The sequence below is a fragment of the Schistocerca americana genome, chromosome X (assembly GCF_021461395.2).
Source record: "Schistocerca americana isolate TAMUIC-IGC-003095 chromosome X, iqSchAmer2.1, whole genome shotgun sequence".
Lineage (NCBI taxonomy): Eukaryota > Metazoa > Arthropoda > Insecta > Orthoptera > Acrididae > Schistocerca > Schistocerca americana.
The window spans coordinates 738154943-738171181 of record NC_060130.1 but is presented as its reverse complement, the minus strand read 5'-3'; the positions used below and the strand labels follow the sequence as shown (position 1 = coordinate 738171181).

At 42.4% G+C, this 16239-nt stretch overlaps 1 protein-coding gene across 1 annotated transcript in view; it reads left to right on the top strand.

Moving 5' to 3' along the window:
• The window catches only part of LOC124556294 (glutamate receptor ionotropic, kainate 2-like), a 414191-nt gene that overhangs the window by 361640 nt on the left and 36312 nt on the right, over positions 1–16239 (top strand). The window contains exon 13 of the mRNA XM_047130270.1: positions 14126–14394. Coding sequence (XP_046986226.1) covers positions 14126–14394 — 269 coding nt within the window. The remainder of the gene's footprint in view (positions 1–14125; positions 14395–16239) is intronic.

Genomic DNA, 16239 nt, shown 5'->3' with positions numbered 1-16239 from the left:
GCACCGTGCGTGTGTCTGATTAGCAGTCATTCTTCGCCAGGGAATTCTGTTGTCGCCTGGACAGGTTGCTATCGATAGTAGGTCGGTCGTAATAAGGTTTTGGCTAATCAGTATACAGTCTGCACAGAAGGATTTTTTTGAAGATTCTCCATTCGGGCTAAAGGGAAGTAAATCGTCATAATTTCACTCTGCCTTCACTACTCGCCATCCGATTGACCTACTATCTGTTGTTCCATGAATTATATTGCGGACTTCATAGCAGCTATTTATTTTCTTACTCTGTTGAACTGAGTTTAGTGTGTTCATTAATTTGCGAGGTGCAAGACTGCAGTCCATGCAATGACACTCAGTGCAGAGAAACGCATTTGGTAGTAAAGACTGATGAACATACATGAACAGTACATGATTATATAAAAATGAAAGGCACTTCAACGTGATTTAGTAAAAAAAATAGTAATAGTCCGAGACGCATCTAAACAGTTAGTTTCAAAAATTTGTCGTTACCTGACCTGAAGCACTTTGAGGTCGTTTTATCTAGATATATTTCATATGGCACAGCAGTCTCGTATATGGCAGTGTGCATGTCTGTCCACTAGACGTTATCAGTCTATAGAGCACTCAAGGCTACGTCTTCATTGACGGTCGTTGCGCGAGCGGGAGAGCGACAATCGCTGCTAGCTCGCAAGATAAGTAGAAGGAGAAGCAGGAACTGTCCTTATTGTAGACTGAAGTAGATCACGTGATGTAGCGTCGCCGAATCGCGCAATCAATCATGTTTGTTTTTCTATTGCGCCATCGCACTCATACGAACAGTTACAATTGAAATACGTGCAGTACACATGGGGCTGTTGTAACTGTCGCGCGAGCGTTACGTCCGATCGGCGCAATGAAAGACAAACTGTCCGCAGCTCGTGGTCGTGCAGTAGCGTTCTCGCTTTCCGCGCCCGGGTTCCCGGGTTCGATTCCCGGCGGGGTGAGGGATTTTCTGTGTCTCGTGATGGCTGGGTGTTGTGTGATGTCTTTATGTTAGATAGGTTTAAGTAGTTCTAAGTTCTAGGGGACTGATGACCATAGATGTTAAGTCCCATAGTGCTCAGAGCCATTTGAAAGACAAACTGGTTTGTTTTTTCATCGGGTGGTCGTTGGGCACGTATACAACGAGTAACTACAATTCCATGATTTCTGAAGAACATTCATTCCTAGAAGAACGCTCGCTCCAGTTGCGTGAGTTAATAGACATGAAAATAATAAAAATCGTCTGTAATAAGACCAGGAGAGGGAGGCAATTGCGCGAAACTTGAAGAAAATAAGTATTCATATAGAAAAGAATTTATTTGAACTACTGTTATTTATTACAAACATTTCCTACCTTAACGAAATAATATTCACTTCTGCAGCACACCAACAAATGTAATTTATATACTAGTGAAGAAATAAGCAGAGGAGTTCTGTCTTGCAATAATAACGGCACTGATTGTCCGATTGTTTCCTCTTGATGCCATAACTTTTGTAAATATCTGAGGCTGGTTTATAGTTTCTGGTGTTGTTAAAGAGCTGGCTTTTTCTAATATAATATTATGCAAAAGGCAAACAGTCCGAACGATTTTTATTGCGTTGCCAGCGGTTGTTTCTACATAGCCTTCAGCAGAATCTGAAACTTGGCAGCAGTTATATTGAAAGTGCATTCTACTGAGACTCCTGACACACATAATTCCTGGTTGAATAGCGTTCAAGCTTTATCACTGTCACGGCCTAAGTGGCCGAGCAGTTCTAGGCGCTACAGTCTGGAACCGCGCGACCGCTACGGTCGCAGGTTCGAATCCTGCCTCGGGCATGGATGTGTGTGATGTCCTTAGGTTAGTTAGGTTTAAGTAGTTCTAAGTTCTAGGGGACTGATGACCTCAGCAGTTAAGTCCCATAGTGCTCAGAGCCATTTATCACTGTCCTTGCGGTTAAAGTCGCATTAGGAAGGTAGTGGGGACAAATGCTTCATTCGCCAAAAATACGTAAGGTGCAACAACGTCAGAAATTGGTAGCTGTTCTTCCGATGACAACTACAGTCTGCCAGCGACAAGTTTTTTGAGATATTTAGTGTTGCTGTGTATCCCCTATCTTTGTCTTTTCCATAACTACATAAATTGCTCGAAATTTTTAATTTCAGTCAGAAAAAGTATTTATAGTTGCTGTACATGCTACCAGATTTAGGTGGCTTTTTCAAGCTAACATGCTTTTCATCACGATTTCCACAGTAATATGAAAATTTGTACTTTTTCCAGATATAATTAAGCTATATTTTTGATGTCCTTTGTGCTTGGAAATTTCAAAGGCTTTTCATGAAACGTCTTCCAAACAGGTTAACAGGTTCACAAACTTTTATGAGAATGCTTTCTACAGCTGTTTGTGAAACCCTGAAAGTGAACACAAATTGCCGGAAATCGAACCGGTAGACATGTACTAGAGGAAAAAGGCAAAGGATAAAACCTTTAGCAATATAAAACGCTATAAAAATTATAAACTTAGTATTGACAGCATAAGTGGCAGGTTACTAACAATGGTCTCTTTTATTTCAAAATAAACACTTAAAATAAAGTGGAAACATATGAGAGATGTCTTCAAAAAGATACAAATACCTCTTCTGGAACTGAAATCAGTCCAAACACCAGTAATTATACAAGAAAATGGACATATTTTAGCGATATGTTATTTCTGAAAGACGCCCTGAAACCTCGAACTTCTGAATATAATTTTTCTGAGGGAGAAGTTGATGGGACGTACACTGAAGCTGAAGAACGTCGCGTCGCATGGCCAAACAACATGACATGTAAGTCTGACTGCGTCCTGCGAGAGGTTCCAAGACGTCCGCAACTAGAGTCGTAATGTCTAATAGAAGCTAACATGCACAAGGCTGAAGCTATAATTTTGAGATGATAAGAACTCAGCTGGAAACTGAGGAGATTCTTAGGTGCCTCAAGAGAAGAACTAGATTTAACACGTTCACGACGACGTGTACCACCGGTGGATGACGGTCGACTCTACCAATTATACTAGGAGTACAACAGTATCTTAGCCAGGCGCAACGAACAACTGAACACAATTTTGTGCGACCCTTCAGCGAGAGAGCTTTCTAAACAAATGAGATATTACATAATTTGTGGTTATTTTATTATAAAACGATTTTATGTGATCTCTTGTTGTTTTAAAAGAAAGAACTTACACCGCTTTAAAAATGGAAGGTCAATATATAAACGTAGTAGCCTAGGACGTTAGAATACGACGGCTACCCTATGTCGACAAACAGGAAAAGCAGCGTCGCCAGATGAAGGAAAACCTGAATACGCCCCACAGCGAAAAACAAAACTCTCATTAATGCGGTGAACATGTTAATATGACAAGGAAGGAAGGAAGGAATATTGGGTTTAACGTCCCGTTGACATCGAGGTCATTAGAGACGGAGGACAAGCGCGGATAGTGTTAAGGATGGGGAAGGAAATCGGCCGTGCCCTTTGAAAGGAAACATCCCGGCATTTTAAGAAATCACGAAAAACCTAAATCTGGATGGTCGGACGGGGGTCTGAAATGTCGTCCTCCCCAATGCGAGTCCAATGATCTAACCACTGCACCACGTCATTCGATTAATACGATAAGTTTTAATATATTAGACAATGATTACACCGGAGTTCAGTTAGTTGGCCCCGACTAAGACGAAGTTAAAATTGGAACAACTGCTATCTATACTCAGTAGGCTTCTGAAATGTAGCCACGCGGCATTAGCCGAGCGGTCAGGGCGCTGCAGTCATAGACTGTGCGGCTGGTCCCGGCGGAGGTTCGAGTCCTCCCTCGGGCATGGGTTTGTGTGTTTGTCATTAGGATAATTTAGTTTAAGTATTGTGCAAGCTTAGGGACTGACGACCTTAGCAGTTAAGTCCCATAAGATTTCACACACATTTGAACATTTTTTCTGAAATGCAAAAGCAAGACATGACGGCAGCGCAGCATCGGCCTTATCTAACAGGCTCTCACTGCCTGTAAACTCGTAACTAGACTCTAGACTCGACTCAGTACTCGCCTATTACTAAAGCTCGGGACGCCCGTCCAGGGGCTATAACTACTCTCCCTGACGTCAGACCTGCCTTTTACAGATCACGAGATGTTCTGAGTTCATATTCCACGAAATTCCTCGAGGCTCCCAGAGTGTTCTCTGGAAAGTTCCTGTCACATGACGCGTAGCCCATACAGCGTCCACCGAGCGAGGTGGCGCAGTGGTTAGACACTGGACTCGCATTCGGGAGGACGACGGTTCCATCCCGCGTCCGGCCATCCTGATTTAGGTTTTCCGTGATTTCCCTAAATCATTCCAGGCCAATGCCGGGATGGTTCCCCTGAAAGGGCACGGCCGACTTCCTTCCCCATCCTTCCCTAATCCGATGAGACCGATGATCACGCTGTCTGGTCTCCTTCCCCAAACCAACCAACCATACAGCGTCTCTCTTGGAACATATTATCTTACAATATTGCAGTGCCTGTGGTATTCCGAATTACGATGCAAATTTTCATTGTTGTCAACCAATTATACAGCTGATAGTTGTCCATATTCGCTACTGCGAATACATTTATTGTATTCCTGAGTTTGCGAAGACAGAAGTTGCGCTTCTGTCGATAACATTTTTTGGAATACGGTTCAACCAGAGTTTACTTGAGAACACTAAATGTATGATGAGAGCTCTTTCGCGGTGGATTAGGGGATTATTCACCGAATGCACAGGGGACAGCTCACTGCCTGGGGCCTTAGCTGTGCCTCCGCTGGTTTTTAACTGATGATTCGCATTGTTCATGATAGAGGCGTGATTATGTTGTGCATACGCGATAGTTAACATCAGAAGGTACCACTGATACATGATTTCTGCAATCAGTGTTTACCCTAACGAAATTAGTTCCTTCGATACTGTTACAACTGTTTCCGTTTCCCCTGCTCCAGAATATGAATACAGATTTCATTGAGAAAGTTCTTGTGCCATTAATTAACTTTGATTCATCATGGGAACAGAATTCGATCTTGCTTATCTGTGTACTTTCATTTTGTGTCCTATTATTATGTTACTAAGAATGTTTAAAAAAGAAACTGTATTTTAAAAAAAAGATGTATAAACCTTTGTTTGTTCTGTTTGATACCATTGTTAATTTTGAGTAACTCATACTAAGTTAGCAATTACACTAACGCGTCCTTCATAATGCATTTTGTTAAAATAAATTAATAAGTTTCCAGTATCTAAATACCAGTGATTACTTTAACGTCAGGTGGAGTATTTCCTCAGTGCCTATTGTTTTTTTTTCGAGTTTGTGACTTTATGGGTGCTCTCGCCATACGTAATCAGAGGTTGCTTTCGATATTATGTATATTCATAGAAAATATCCTCTTGAGTCCCAAGCTCTCAATAAAGATCGTAGTATTCTCCATGCACGAATCGTTCTCTCCCAGTTCTATTAGGAGATTGACATTTTTGGTAATGTTGCAGCTCAATTCCGATAATAAACAAACTTCCCACCGAGAAAAGAGCAACATATCTTCCCGGACTAAATGAATTGTATTTGCGCTTTGCACGCACACTCTGAAACGATTTTAATTAGTACACACTTTTTGTCGTCGCGCGGGTGCTTGCGGCACGAGGTATGAACGTTGACTAGAACGTACTCTTACTATGGCGGTGTCAGGCAGTTTGCATAGCGGACGAGCGGAATCAGACGCGTCAATAGGGCACACTGTTTCACTCCACATCCGTTAACTATCAGCCACCAGATCATCATTTGATCAGCCGACCTAAACTATCACCCAAAGCGCTTTACATGAAATCCTGCAATCATCAGCCTCAAAATATTTTCTCTTTTATTTTTCTTCTAGGAGATGTCATTTCCTTCCTCCAACAGCATGGACTACTGCATTTAGCCGTAATCACTTTTCTCCCCTGTGCCCCGCCCTTACGTCCTGCCAGTACTAAAATTCCACTCCTTCATCGACATGTCCGCATGATGTCTCGAGAAATGAGACACTACTCTATCAACACGGACTGCCGCAACGAATCAGCTCTTCTGACCTACTCAAAGTTGTCGCTACCGGCTGGAAACTGGTTTCAGGAAACCTGGATAGTCATACCCCAAACGGAGTGAGGTGCGAGGCAAAATGAATTCCAGCAGTTAAATAAACAAAAATACTATTATAAGAAGTGGCGCAGTGGTTAAACCCCTAGACTCGCACTAACACATCCAATTCAGATATACCGAGATTTTTAAAATACACTACTGGCCATTAAAATTGCTACACCACGAAGATGACATGCTACAGACGCGAAATTTAACCGAGAGGAAGAAGAAGATACTGGATATGCAAATGATAAGCTTTTCAGAGCATTCACACAAGGTTGGCGCAGGTGGCTGCACCTGCAACGTGCTGACATGAGGAAAGTTTCCAACCGATTTCTCACACACAGCCTCGGGATGACTGGGTGTTGTGTGGTGTCCTTAGGTTAGTTAGGTTTAAGTAGTTCTAAGTTCTAGGGGACTGATGACCATAGATGTTAAGTCCCATAGTGCTCAGGGCCAACCATCTCATACACAAACAGCAGTTGACCGGCGTTGTTTGGTGAAGCGTTGTTGTGATGCCTCGTGTAAGGAGGGGAAATGCGTACCATCACGTTTCCGACTTTGATAAAGGTCGGATTGTAGCCAATCGCGATTGCGATTTATCGTATGGCGACATTGCTGCTCGTGTTGGTCGAGATCCAATGTCTGTAATAAAGTATGAAATCGGTGGGCTCAGTAGGGTAATACGGAACGCCGTGCTGGATTCCAATGGCCTCGTATCACTAGCAGTCGAGATGACAGGTATCTTATCCGCATGGCTGTAACGGATCGTGCAGCCACGTCTCGATCCCTGAGTCAACAGATGAGGACGTTTGCAAGACAACAACCATCTGCGCGAACAGTTCGACGACGTTGCAGTAGCATGGACTATCATCTCTGAGACCATGGCTGTGGTTACCCTTGACGCTGCATTACGGACAGGAGCGTCTGCGATGGTGTACTCAACGACGAACCTGGGTGCACGAATGGCAAAACGTCATTTTTTCGGACGAATCCAGGTTCTGTTTACAGCATCATGATGGTCGCATCCGTGTTTGGCGACATCGCGGTGAACGCACATTGGAAGCGAGTATTCGTCATCGCCATACTGGGGTATCACCCGGCGTGATGCTATGATGTGCCATTGGTTACACGTCTCGGCCACCTCTTGTTCGCATTTACGGCACTTTGAACAGTGGACGTTACATTTCAGATGTGTTACGCCCCGTGGCTCTACCCTTCATTCGATCCCTGCGAAACCCTACATTTAAGCAGGATAATGCACGACCGCATGTTGCAGGTCCTTTACGGGCCTTTCTGAATACAGAAAATGTTCGACTGCTGCCCTGGTACATTGCACATTCTCAGATCCCTCACCAATTGAAAACGTCTAGTCAGTGGTGGCCGAGCAACTGGCTCATCACAATACGCCAGTCACTACTCTTAATGAACTGTCGTATTGTGTTGAAGCTGCATGGGCAGCTGTACCTGTACACACCATCCAATCTCTGTTTTACTCAATGTCCAGGCGTACCAAGTCCGTTATTACGGCCAGAGGTGGTTGTTCTGGGTACTGATTTCTCAGGATCTATGCCCCCAAGTTGCGTGAAACTGCAATCACTTGTCAGTTCTAGTATATTATATTTGTCCAATGAATACCCGTTTATCATCTGGATTTCTTCTTGGTGTAGCAATTTTAATGGCCTGTAGTGTATCTTAGAGTTCCTTTGAAACGGACACTGCCGATTTTCTTCCCCATCCCTACGCTATCTTCACCTTAAGCTCCGTCTCTAAAGGCCTCGTCATCAATGAGAAGCTTAAGACTAAACTTGTGTTTTTTCTTTACTCATTTATTTGTCTTTCTAAGACGTCAGCTAGCATTCCTAAGATCTTTATTCATTGCAGCATTGTCTTTAACCACTTGTGAACATATATCACGTAAGCTCTGTGATAAATGACAATTTTTTATTGCTTTTGCTTTCTAAGGAGGGTTATCGTATTTAGTTTACTCCCTCCTGAGAATGTACCGAGCGCTGGTTAGCGTCCCTTCCAGAAACACCAAAGGTGTACGAGTGCTGTAGCTTAGCGCACTCCAGACCATAAGGCCTGTGGTGAGATCACTGTGTCTTGGACGAACGCGCTCTACAAGACACCGTTCACCAGGTCTACGTCGTACACGCCAGTGACCATCACATGCGTGCAGGCAGAATCTGCTTTTATCGCTGAAGACCACAGCGTTCCATTCCATCTTCCTAGTGATCTTCTAATGGCACCAGTCAGGTGGTGCACGTCGATGCTGTTACGTGAGTGGAAGACGGGCTAGAGGTGTGATTGCCCTTAGTTTCACTTCTAATAATTGGTTCGCAACAGCTCGTGTTGACGCGTCTGGGCTCACAAGCCCTCTTATCTGTGCTGCTGTAGCTCTACGATCTGCCACTGCCGTCGTTACAATAAGGCGATCCTGGCTGGCGTCTGTGCTGCGCGGACGTCTAGAACCTCGTCTACGGGCGTGAGAATGTTCAGGTGACCACTGATACCAGCATCGCTGCACAACTGACACAGCACGTCCAACCTGTGTGGCAGTTCTCCGAAAGGACTACCCCACCACTTGGAAGGAAACAGTTTGACCCTTTTCAAAGAAGCTCAGCTGGCTGCAGGAAACCCGAATGCTTCCCCGTGGCGCGCTTGCCTGTTTGTTTCACTCGTTTGCATCACACTGAGCCTTCTGGCTCTGAGCATTCCTTGTTAAGGGTAGACACAGATCGGCCTCTGGTAGCTAAGCTACTCCGCTACGTGTTGGCGGACTACGTTGAAACGTTTATCAGCACATCTACTTTTCCCCAGGTGGCATGTGCCGTTATCGGATCAAAATCGACGTCGTCTTTCTAGGTGTGCTAATTTTTTTTCGGCAGTGTACATTATTAATGAAAAATGCCATTAAGGAGTAAATACACTGACAACGAGCAGTTAGTATTTCCAAGTATTTGAACAGACCTCTGTGGCAATTTGTTGAATTCACACCAAAAATAATTCTCATTACACATTTTTGGACTTTGAGAATGAAAGTAATCACAGTATGCCTGAATTCGTGCTTGTCCTTTTTTTCCAGTCTGCATCCACATTTGTCGAAGGGTGATCCTTCACAGCCGAAGCAAAAGATCAAACTTATTTTCTTGATTCAGTATACAGCTCTCCAAAAAGTCCTATGCAACTTCATCGTATTACTTATTTCAACTTCTCACCTCTTTTCACAATCTTTCCTTCTTAAACCCTACAGACATTTTCCTGTCCTTGCCTAACCCACCTTGAAGTACAAGACTTCCCTCTCTCTGTTCTATTACCTCTCTACCCCTACCGCATACCCCACACAACCACTGAAGAGTCATTTACTTTCCCATGCCTACACCACTACAGTCACAAAAAATGCAAATGGCTCTGAGCACTATGGGACTTAACATCTATGGTCATCAGTCCCCTAGAACTTAGAACTACTTAAACCTAACTAACCTAAGGACAGCACACAACACCCAGCCATCACGAGGCAGAGAAAATCCCTGACCCCGCCACTACAGTCACATTAATGGAAAATAAACTATTGCAGCTATCACACCTAATGGGAAATAAGCTATTGCAGCTATCACGCAATATCATGATACTGTTGTTTCAACGGTCTCTCAAGCACTTTTCACTTTTGGAAATTACAATGATCTACCAGCAATAAGTTAATATATCACGGAGTAAACGAGAACACGTGGTTTCAAAAATTACACATATACGCGGCTAAATATGAACAAACTGGGACGTGTGAAAATTCTGCGATGCATGTCTATTAAAATTTACACTACTTCTTTGCTGCCCCTTGAACGCAAGAAAAATTATGCCTAGGATCCGCATTTATGAACTTCTCGGTTTCTTTTAATAATATGTAGATACAAATCAGATTGTCAATAAAAGACTAACGACATACACTGTTGCACATGTTCTTTATGAAGTTTTCATGAATATAATAGTTATTTCTAGCTAAATAAGTTATCTTAGCGTCAACACACGAGCATACTCATCGACGGTCCACACAGTACTGACAACTCAGTAACGCTACGTAATGAAGTACATTTCAGTATTATGTTAGCATCAAATCTCTTTGACAAAATATATTAAATAAGTAAACGTAATAAAGTAAGATATTAAAGAAAAACAAGAAAACATGTTTGCGAAAGATGTACAATGAGTCATGGCAAAGTTTAAACGTTGTTTGATACAGCGAGAAAAAGTTAACTGATACAACTCATTATGTCATAACAGTATAACCTTAAATTATACAAATCCCGCTCACAATTTTCAAGAGACAAATGGTAACTGTTCTCTTCTTGCGTCAATGCAACATACACTCCTATATTTCGTTTGTAACGCTGTAAATGGGTTTAAGCATTCTGATGATTCCCATGAGTTTAGCTCCATTTCCTCAGTCATTCTAATCGTCACTAGCATTGATTCTCTGTGTTTTAAAGTGTTTCTGCTGCCTGGGATAAGTTCTTATTTTTAGGAGTTTTGTAACCAATACTCGGAACCTATGGCTCCTCGAATTTTCCGCGACATATATGGAAAAGTAAACTTGTGCATTTGGATCGCTTGCATCAAGTGATACCACTGTTTTAATTTGAAACCGCCGACCGTATGGATCACAATCTCTACCGAATTCATTCGCACTTTCTTCACAATACCCTCACGAAATGTGAAAATTTTGTAGCTTCAGCAGTTCTGAGTTTCTACCAAGGCACTTCTTTAGAAAAAATTGTCCCTCTCTCCTAGACGCTTTCGTACACATGTTAACAATAGCACATTCTGACCCTCGTATTACTGCTCTAAAGTAGCTTCTCAACTGTTTTCTTTTACTATGGGAATGGAAATGCTACTTGGCGTTGTATGTTAAATAATTATATTTTTTCTTACTTCAAGAAGATATTTCAATGTTCACTGTCAAGTAGCTGTTTAGGTCTTCTGCCTCTTTCAAAAGGCTAAGCCATGTCTCTGCAGCCACAGCTTCCTCTCTTCAGCAGTATTTAGGCAGAGGGTTTAAAATTGTGTCCAAATCGCTTTTTCACTATTTCCTTTTTAAATTGAATTCTGAGAGCATTCTGCCTCCTGTTTTACTTCACTTTCGTTGTACACCACATTCTTATCGTTATTATAATAGCAAAGAAGCGCAGTATTGGAAGGTTGTGGTACAAGTTAGTCCCTATTTAGTAGCTGGAAATCTGGCTCATCATAGGGCAATGTTTCTCCTCTTCATTTTTTAAGTATTAATTTTTAGCTATAGAACACATCACGAGTAATTCAGCCGTATTTACGCCAATCTTATAATTCATGTCAACAAATCACGTTGAGACATCAGCGTGCCTAATAGTCAGGGGCTTTGGGACCTTAAAATTCGAAAGTGATGGATTTCCGCCAGCAAGGTCCATAACTTCTAACGTCTTAAGCAATATACATTATACAGCAGTCAGTAAAGTTTGTTGGCTGAGATCAGTTCTAAAATATTTAAAATTTCGTTGATAACAAATTAATCGTGTAACACAAATGTGCTATGCATGAACTTACTCCGTCCATCCAAAAAGTTACGAGACTGATTTCATTACTAACGCGTAATTGACTTCAGCGCAATAACTGCGGTGACAGCTTGAACTGACAACTGCAAACCACATATGCGCATTCGAGCAATTAGTTGTCAGCAAGCAGCGCTACGTAGTGGACAGTGGCTGTAATGTGTTACCGTTGTTCTGTCACAAATCGCAATGGACCAACATCCCTAAATCAAGTGTTCGAGATATTTTCAGGAATGGTTTCAAGAAGACAAAAGTGTGTCTAAAGTTTGTCCTGCACACCTAGACTCACGAACAAAGACAACGACATGTGGACGACAGAGTAGGATGGCAAGGAGAGAACTAGATAACCCCAACCAAGACGTGAAAAATCACACGCAATTGCCCATGTCATATTAAGTACGTTAAGAGGGTCGCTGTGCTTTCAGGTATCTAGTTTCAACTACTTTTCAAGGTCACGTGACTACCCACATCCCACACGCGTAGATCGTCGTAAAAAGGAGACTTTTAGGATTATAGGCAGGGCAGCAAGTAAAAAAGCATGATACGTTCTTGTACATAAACTTTATTAATTATAGCGTGTATATTTACACACAGAAAACAACTCTTTCTTTATTTTTATTTCGTGTATTTTTAATAACATTCAGCTTAATTTTTAACTTATAATTTTAATCTACATGTGTATCAGCCATTTGCTGCTGCAGCCAGTAATCTGACAAATAAACAGTAGGAATGTTCTCGAATTTCAGTACAAATCTAATTTTCTTCCAGTATAACAGCTGTTTTATGGCCTTAACAATTAGCTCTGTTCCTTTCCACAGTTCCTGTAGGCGAGAGCATTTGCGGATTTTAAGTCTGCTTCTTAACTCCTCGATGACACTATTATTAGAAACCTCCAAATCTTCCTGGGTGTACGTTGGCAACTCTTCTGCTGCAGATTCTTGCAGAATTTCCTTATAGAACTTAACGTTTGAAAATTTTTTCAAATGAGTGTCGATTAAATGTTGTCATTTCATCGGTTTTAAATTTACGGTTTCCGTGATTTGATTGAAATGCAAAACACGGACAGTTCTCTTCTGCAAGAAATCATCACTCATGACGAGGCCTGGTATTATAAATATGTAAAAAAAAAAAAAAAAGCACTCCGCCTTCAGGCCACGAGTGGCCTACCGGGACCATCGACCGCCGTGCTATCCTCAGGGGAGGATGCGGATAAGAGGGGCGTGTGGTCAGCACACCGCTCTCCTGGTCGTTATGATGGTATTCTTGACCGAAGCCGCTACTATTCGGTCGAGTAGCTCCTCAGTTGGCATCACGAGGCCGAGTGCACCCCGAAAAATGGCAACAGCGCATGGCGTCCTGGATGGACACCCATCCAACTGCCGACAGCGCTTAACTGCGGTGATCTCACGGGAGCCGGTGTATCCACTGCGGCAAGGCCGCTGCCTATTATCAATATGTACGTACCATAAATTCACAAGAGGGATCAACGCTCTGACGACATAATCGACTACGTGTATTGTACTCAAAATGGTGTGGACCATGTAGAACACTCGGAGCATTAAAATTTTCTCTGTTTTTTATTAACACAGAGTCAAAACTTTTTGAAATGACGGTGTACAGCTGAATGAATTTTATTTAGAATATAAAGAGGTATATGACTGCTTGTCCAATTTTCAATTCGAGATGAACCTACCAAGAAACTGCTGACTCCTTGACTGTTATATTTCTGCCCCATTTTTCATCGGACTGGACTCTGCTGCCGCCACATCAGAAAAAATCCTCACCTTCACAACAGCGAAGTTTGTATTTTCTCATATGAAAGAGTTCTCTCTCTCTTGCTGTCTCCATCTCTAACCGTAGCCGCGCGGAATTAGCCGAGCCGTCCAGGGCGCTGCAGTCATGGTCCCGGCGGAGCTTCGAGTCCTCCCTCGGGCATGGGTGTGTGTGTTTGTCCTTAGGATAATTTAGGTTAAGTAGTGTGTAAGCTTAGAGACTGATGACCTTAGCAGTTAATTCCCATAAGATTTCACACACATTTTCTAACCGTAGCGCGTTTTTTGCTACGTTTTATTAATCACACTTTCTCTCATAATACAACAGAATTTCTTAAAATTTCCTGTTTTCTCACTCTCGTACGACACATTGCAAAACAAGTTTACAAAGGATTACTGAACGCCTGCGTAAACTTATTACTGGTGTACATTCTGAACAAGTACGAAGTTTCCTTTTCAGAACAGGTGCTTAATGATCAAGTTTATTTGCAGGTCTATATTCCATTTCTGTTTAAGCTCTTTCCATATTTATTAATTGAAATTAAACCAATATTCCATCCGAAATTATTAGTAAGGGCTCTCACTATAGATAACGAGAAGAGTGCGCTTAGAGTAACGACCACTGTTTGCCTGCAGACTCGCCGTTTCGGACGGCTGTGAGCGGCGCAGTGCTGATGCTACAGGAGCGCGGGAACCTGAGCGCTCTCAAGGCACAATGGTGGAAGGCGGAGGGTCCCGGCTGCGACAACACAGATGAGGATGGCGTGCAGAAGTCCAGCGACGAGCTGGTCCTACTAAACGTGGGCGGCGTCTTCCTCGTTCTGCTCGTCGGCACACTCGCAGCCTTCCTCATCGCCATTCTAGAGTTCCTGTGGAACTGCCGCCGGATCGCCGTTGACGAGCAGGTCTCTGTTAATAAAAATCCAAATCAAAATTTTTTGTTGTTGTGGTGCTCAGCCCCAACGCGGATTTTCTGCAATCTCCACACCAGTCTATCCTGTGCAAGCCAACTTATTTTTACTTAACCCTACAACTTACATCCACTTGAACCTGCTTAATGCAGTCAAGTCTTCATGACCCTGTAAAATGTTTAACTTCTATCATTCCCGCCCCTACCTTACTGATGATTTCTTAAGGGCTCACAATATGTGCTGTTAGCCTCTTGCTCCTTCTTGTTTTTCGTGATGACAACATTCTCCTGAGCAGCCCCTGCCCAGAGATTAGAATGAAGGACTATTTTGTTGGGTTGTTTTTTGGGAAGAGACCAAACAGAGAGGTCATCGATCTCATTGGATTTGGGAAGGACGGGGAAGGAAGTCGGCCGTGCCCTTTCAAAGGAACCATCCCGGCATTTGCCTGAAGCGATTTAGGAAAATCACGGAAAACCTAAATCAGGATGGCCGCACGCATGATTGAACCGTCGTCCTCCCGAATGCGAATCCAGTGTGCTAACCACTGTGCCACCTCGCTCGGTGACTACTTTGTCTCCGGAATATTTTTACCATTTTTACCCAATAAGATGGCATCATTATTATGCCATAAAGCAGGGATCCCATCAGCGAATATTATGGCTGTAGTTTCCCCTCGATTTCGGCCGTTTGCAAGATCAACATCCAGACTGCTGCCCCTGCAACTATTGAGAAACTGTTTTCCTCCGTCAAGAACTATGTCTTAGTCTGGCCTCTCTACAGATTCCCCTCCGAAGTGGTTACACCTACAGTACGTGCATCTGAGTCGTTGAGGTACGGGAGCCATCCCATCGCGGTAAATTCCGTGGTTTGTGGGGAGGAGGGTCTAAATTGATATGAATGTCTAAATTTACACTTCGCAGCCATTGTACCATACCTAACTAAAGGTATTTGAGACGTGTAGGGCAGAAGTGGTGCTAATCTAAAAATATGGTTTGGAGAATAACACGAATTTTAAAAAATTGAAAATAACAACTATTTATGAAGTACTGTTTTATTTGGAAATAGTTGCTTAATGAAGTAAAACACATATATTACGATAATGGAAATATTGATTTCTAGGTCATATTATTATGCAGTTAGAACAAAGTATTGTAATTAAATGGAGTTACTGTGGGTCTGAACCTAATATTACAATCCTTCTAAGATTGACATCCCACTTCTACGAGAAATGATAATCCATTGCTTAACAAATTCAATGTCATACAACGGTTCATCACGGTCACCGTCTTGGTCATTGTTGTTGGTGTGGCGTCATTTTCCTGGTGTACCAAATCACAATCGACTTTTTAAAGAAAGCATGTCGACGTGGAGAAGTAAAAGGTAATAAATCCATCATATCCTTTCTTTCTTCCGTTCTGTTAAAGGTCCACTCGTCAGAAACAGTTCCTCTTCCTCAACAACTGAAACAGAACTCGGTGGATGACCCTGAAATTTTATGAGAATTATCGAACAGACATCTAACACAGAATTGTATGCATCTTTCAATTTAATGTAAAAGGGAATCCCACCTCGAAACTCACAACCACTTTTTGTCCGTCTGTTTATATCTTTTCTGACAACAGCTTTTTTCGGCTTTATTACAGATTTTTCAAGTGACTGAGTAAATGCAATTTTGAAGTGACTGAGCAGATGCAATTCATGTTGCATCACAGTCACACATTTCATTTAGCAGTTTATACTGCATATACTCAATCATCGTTTCCTTTTTCATGTAAGTAGGATTTTCCAGAACTGCGACAAGCTTTCCAAATAGTTTCTAACCATGCAGTTGCGTTCCTA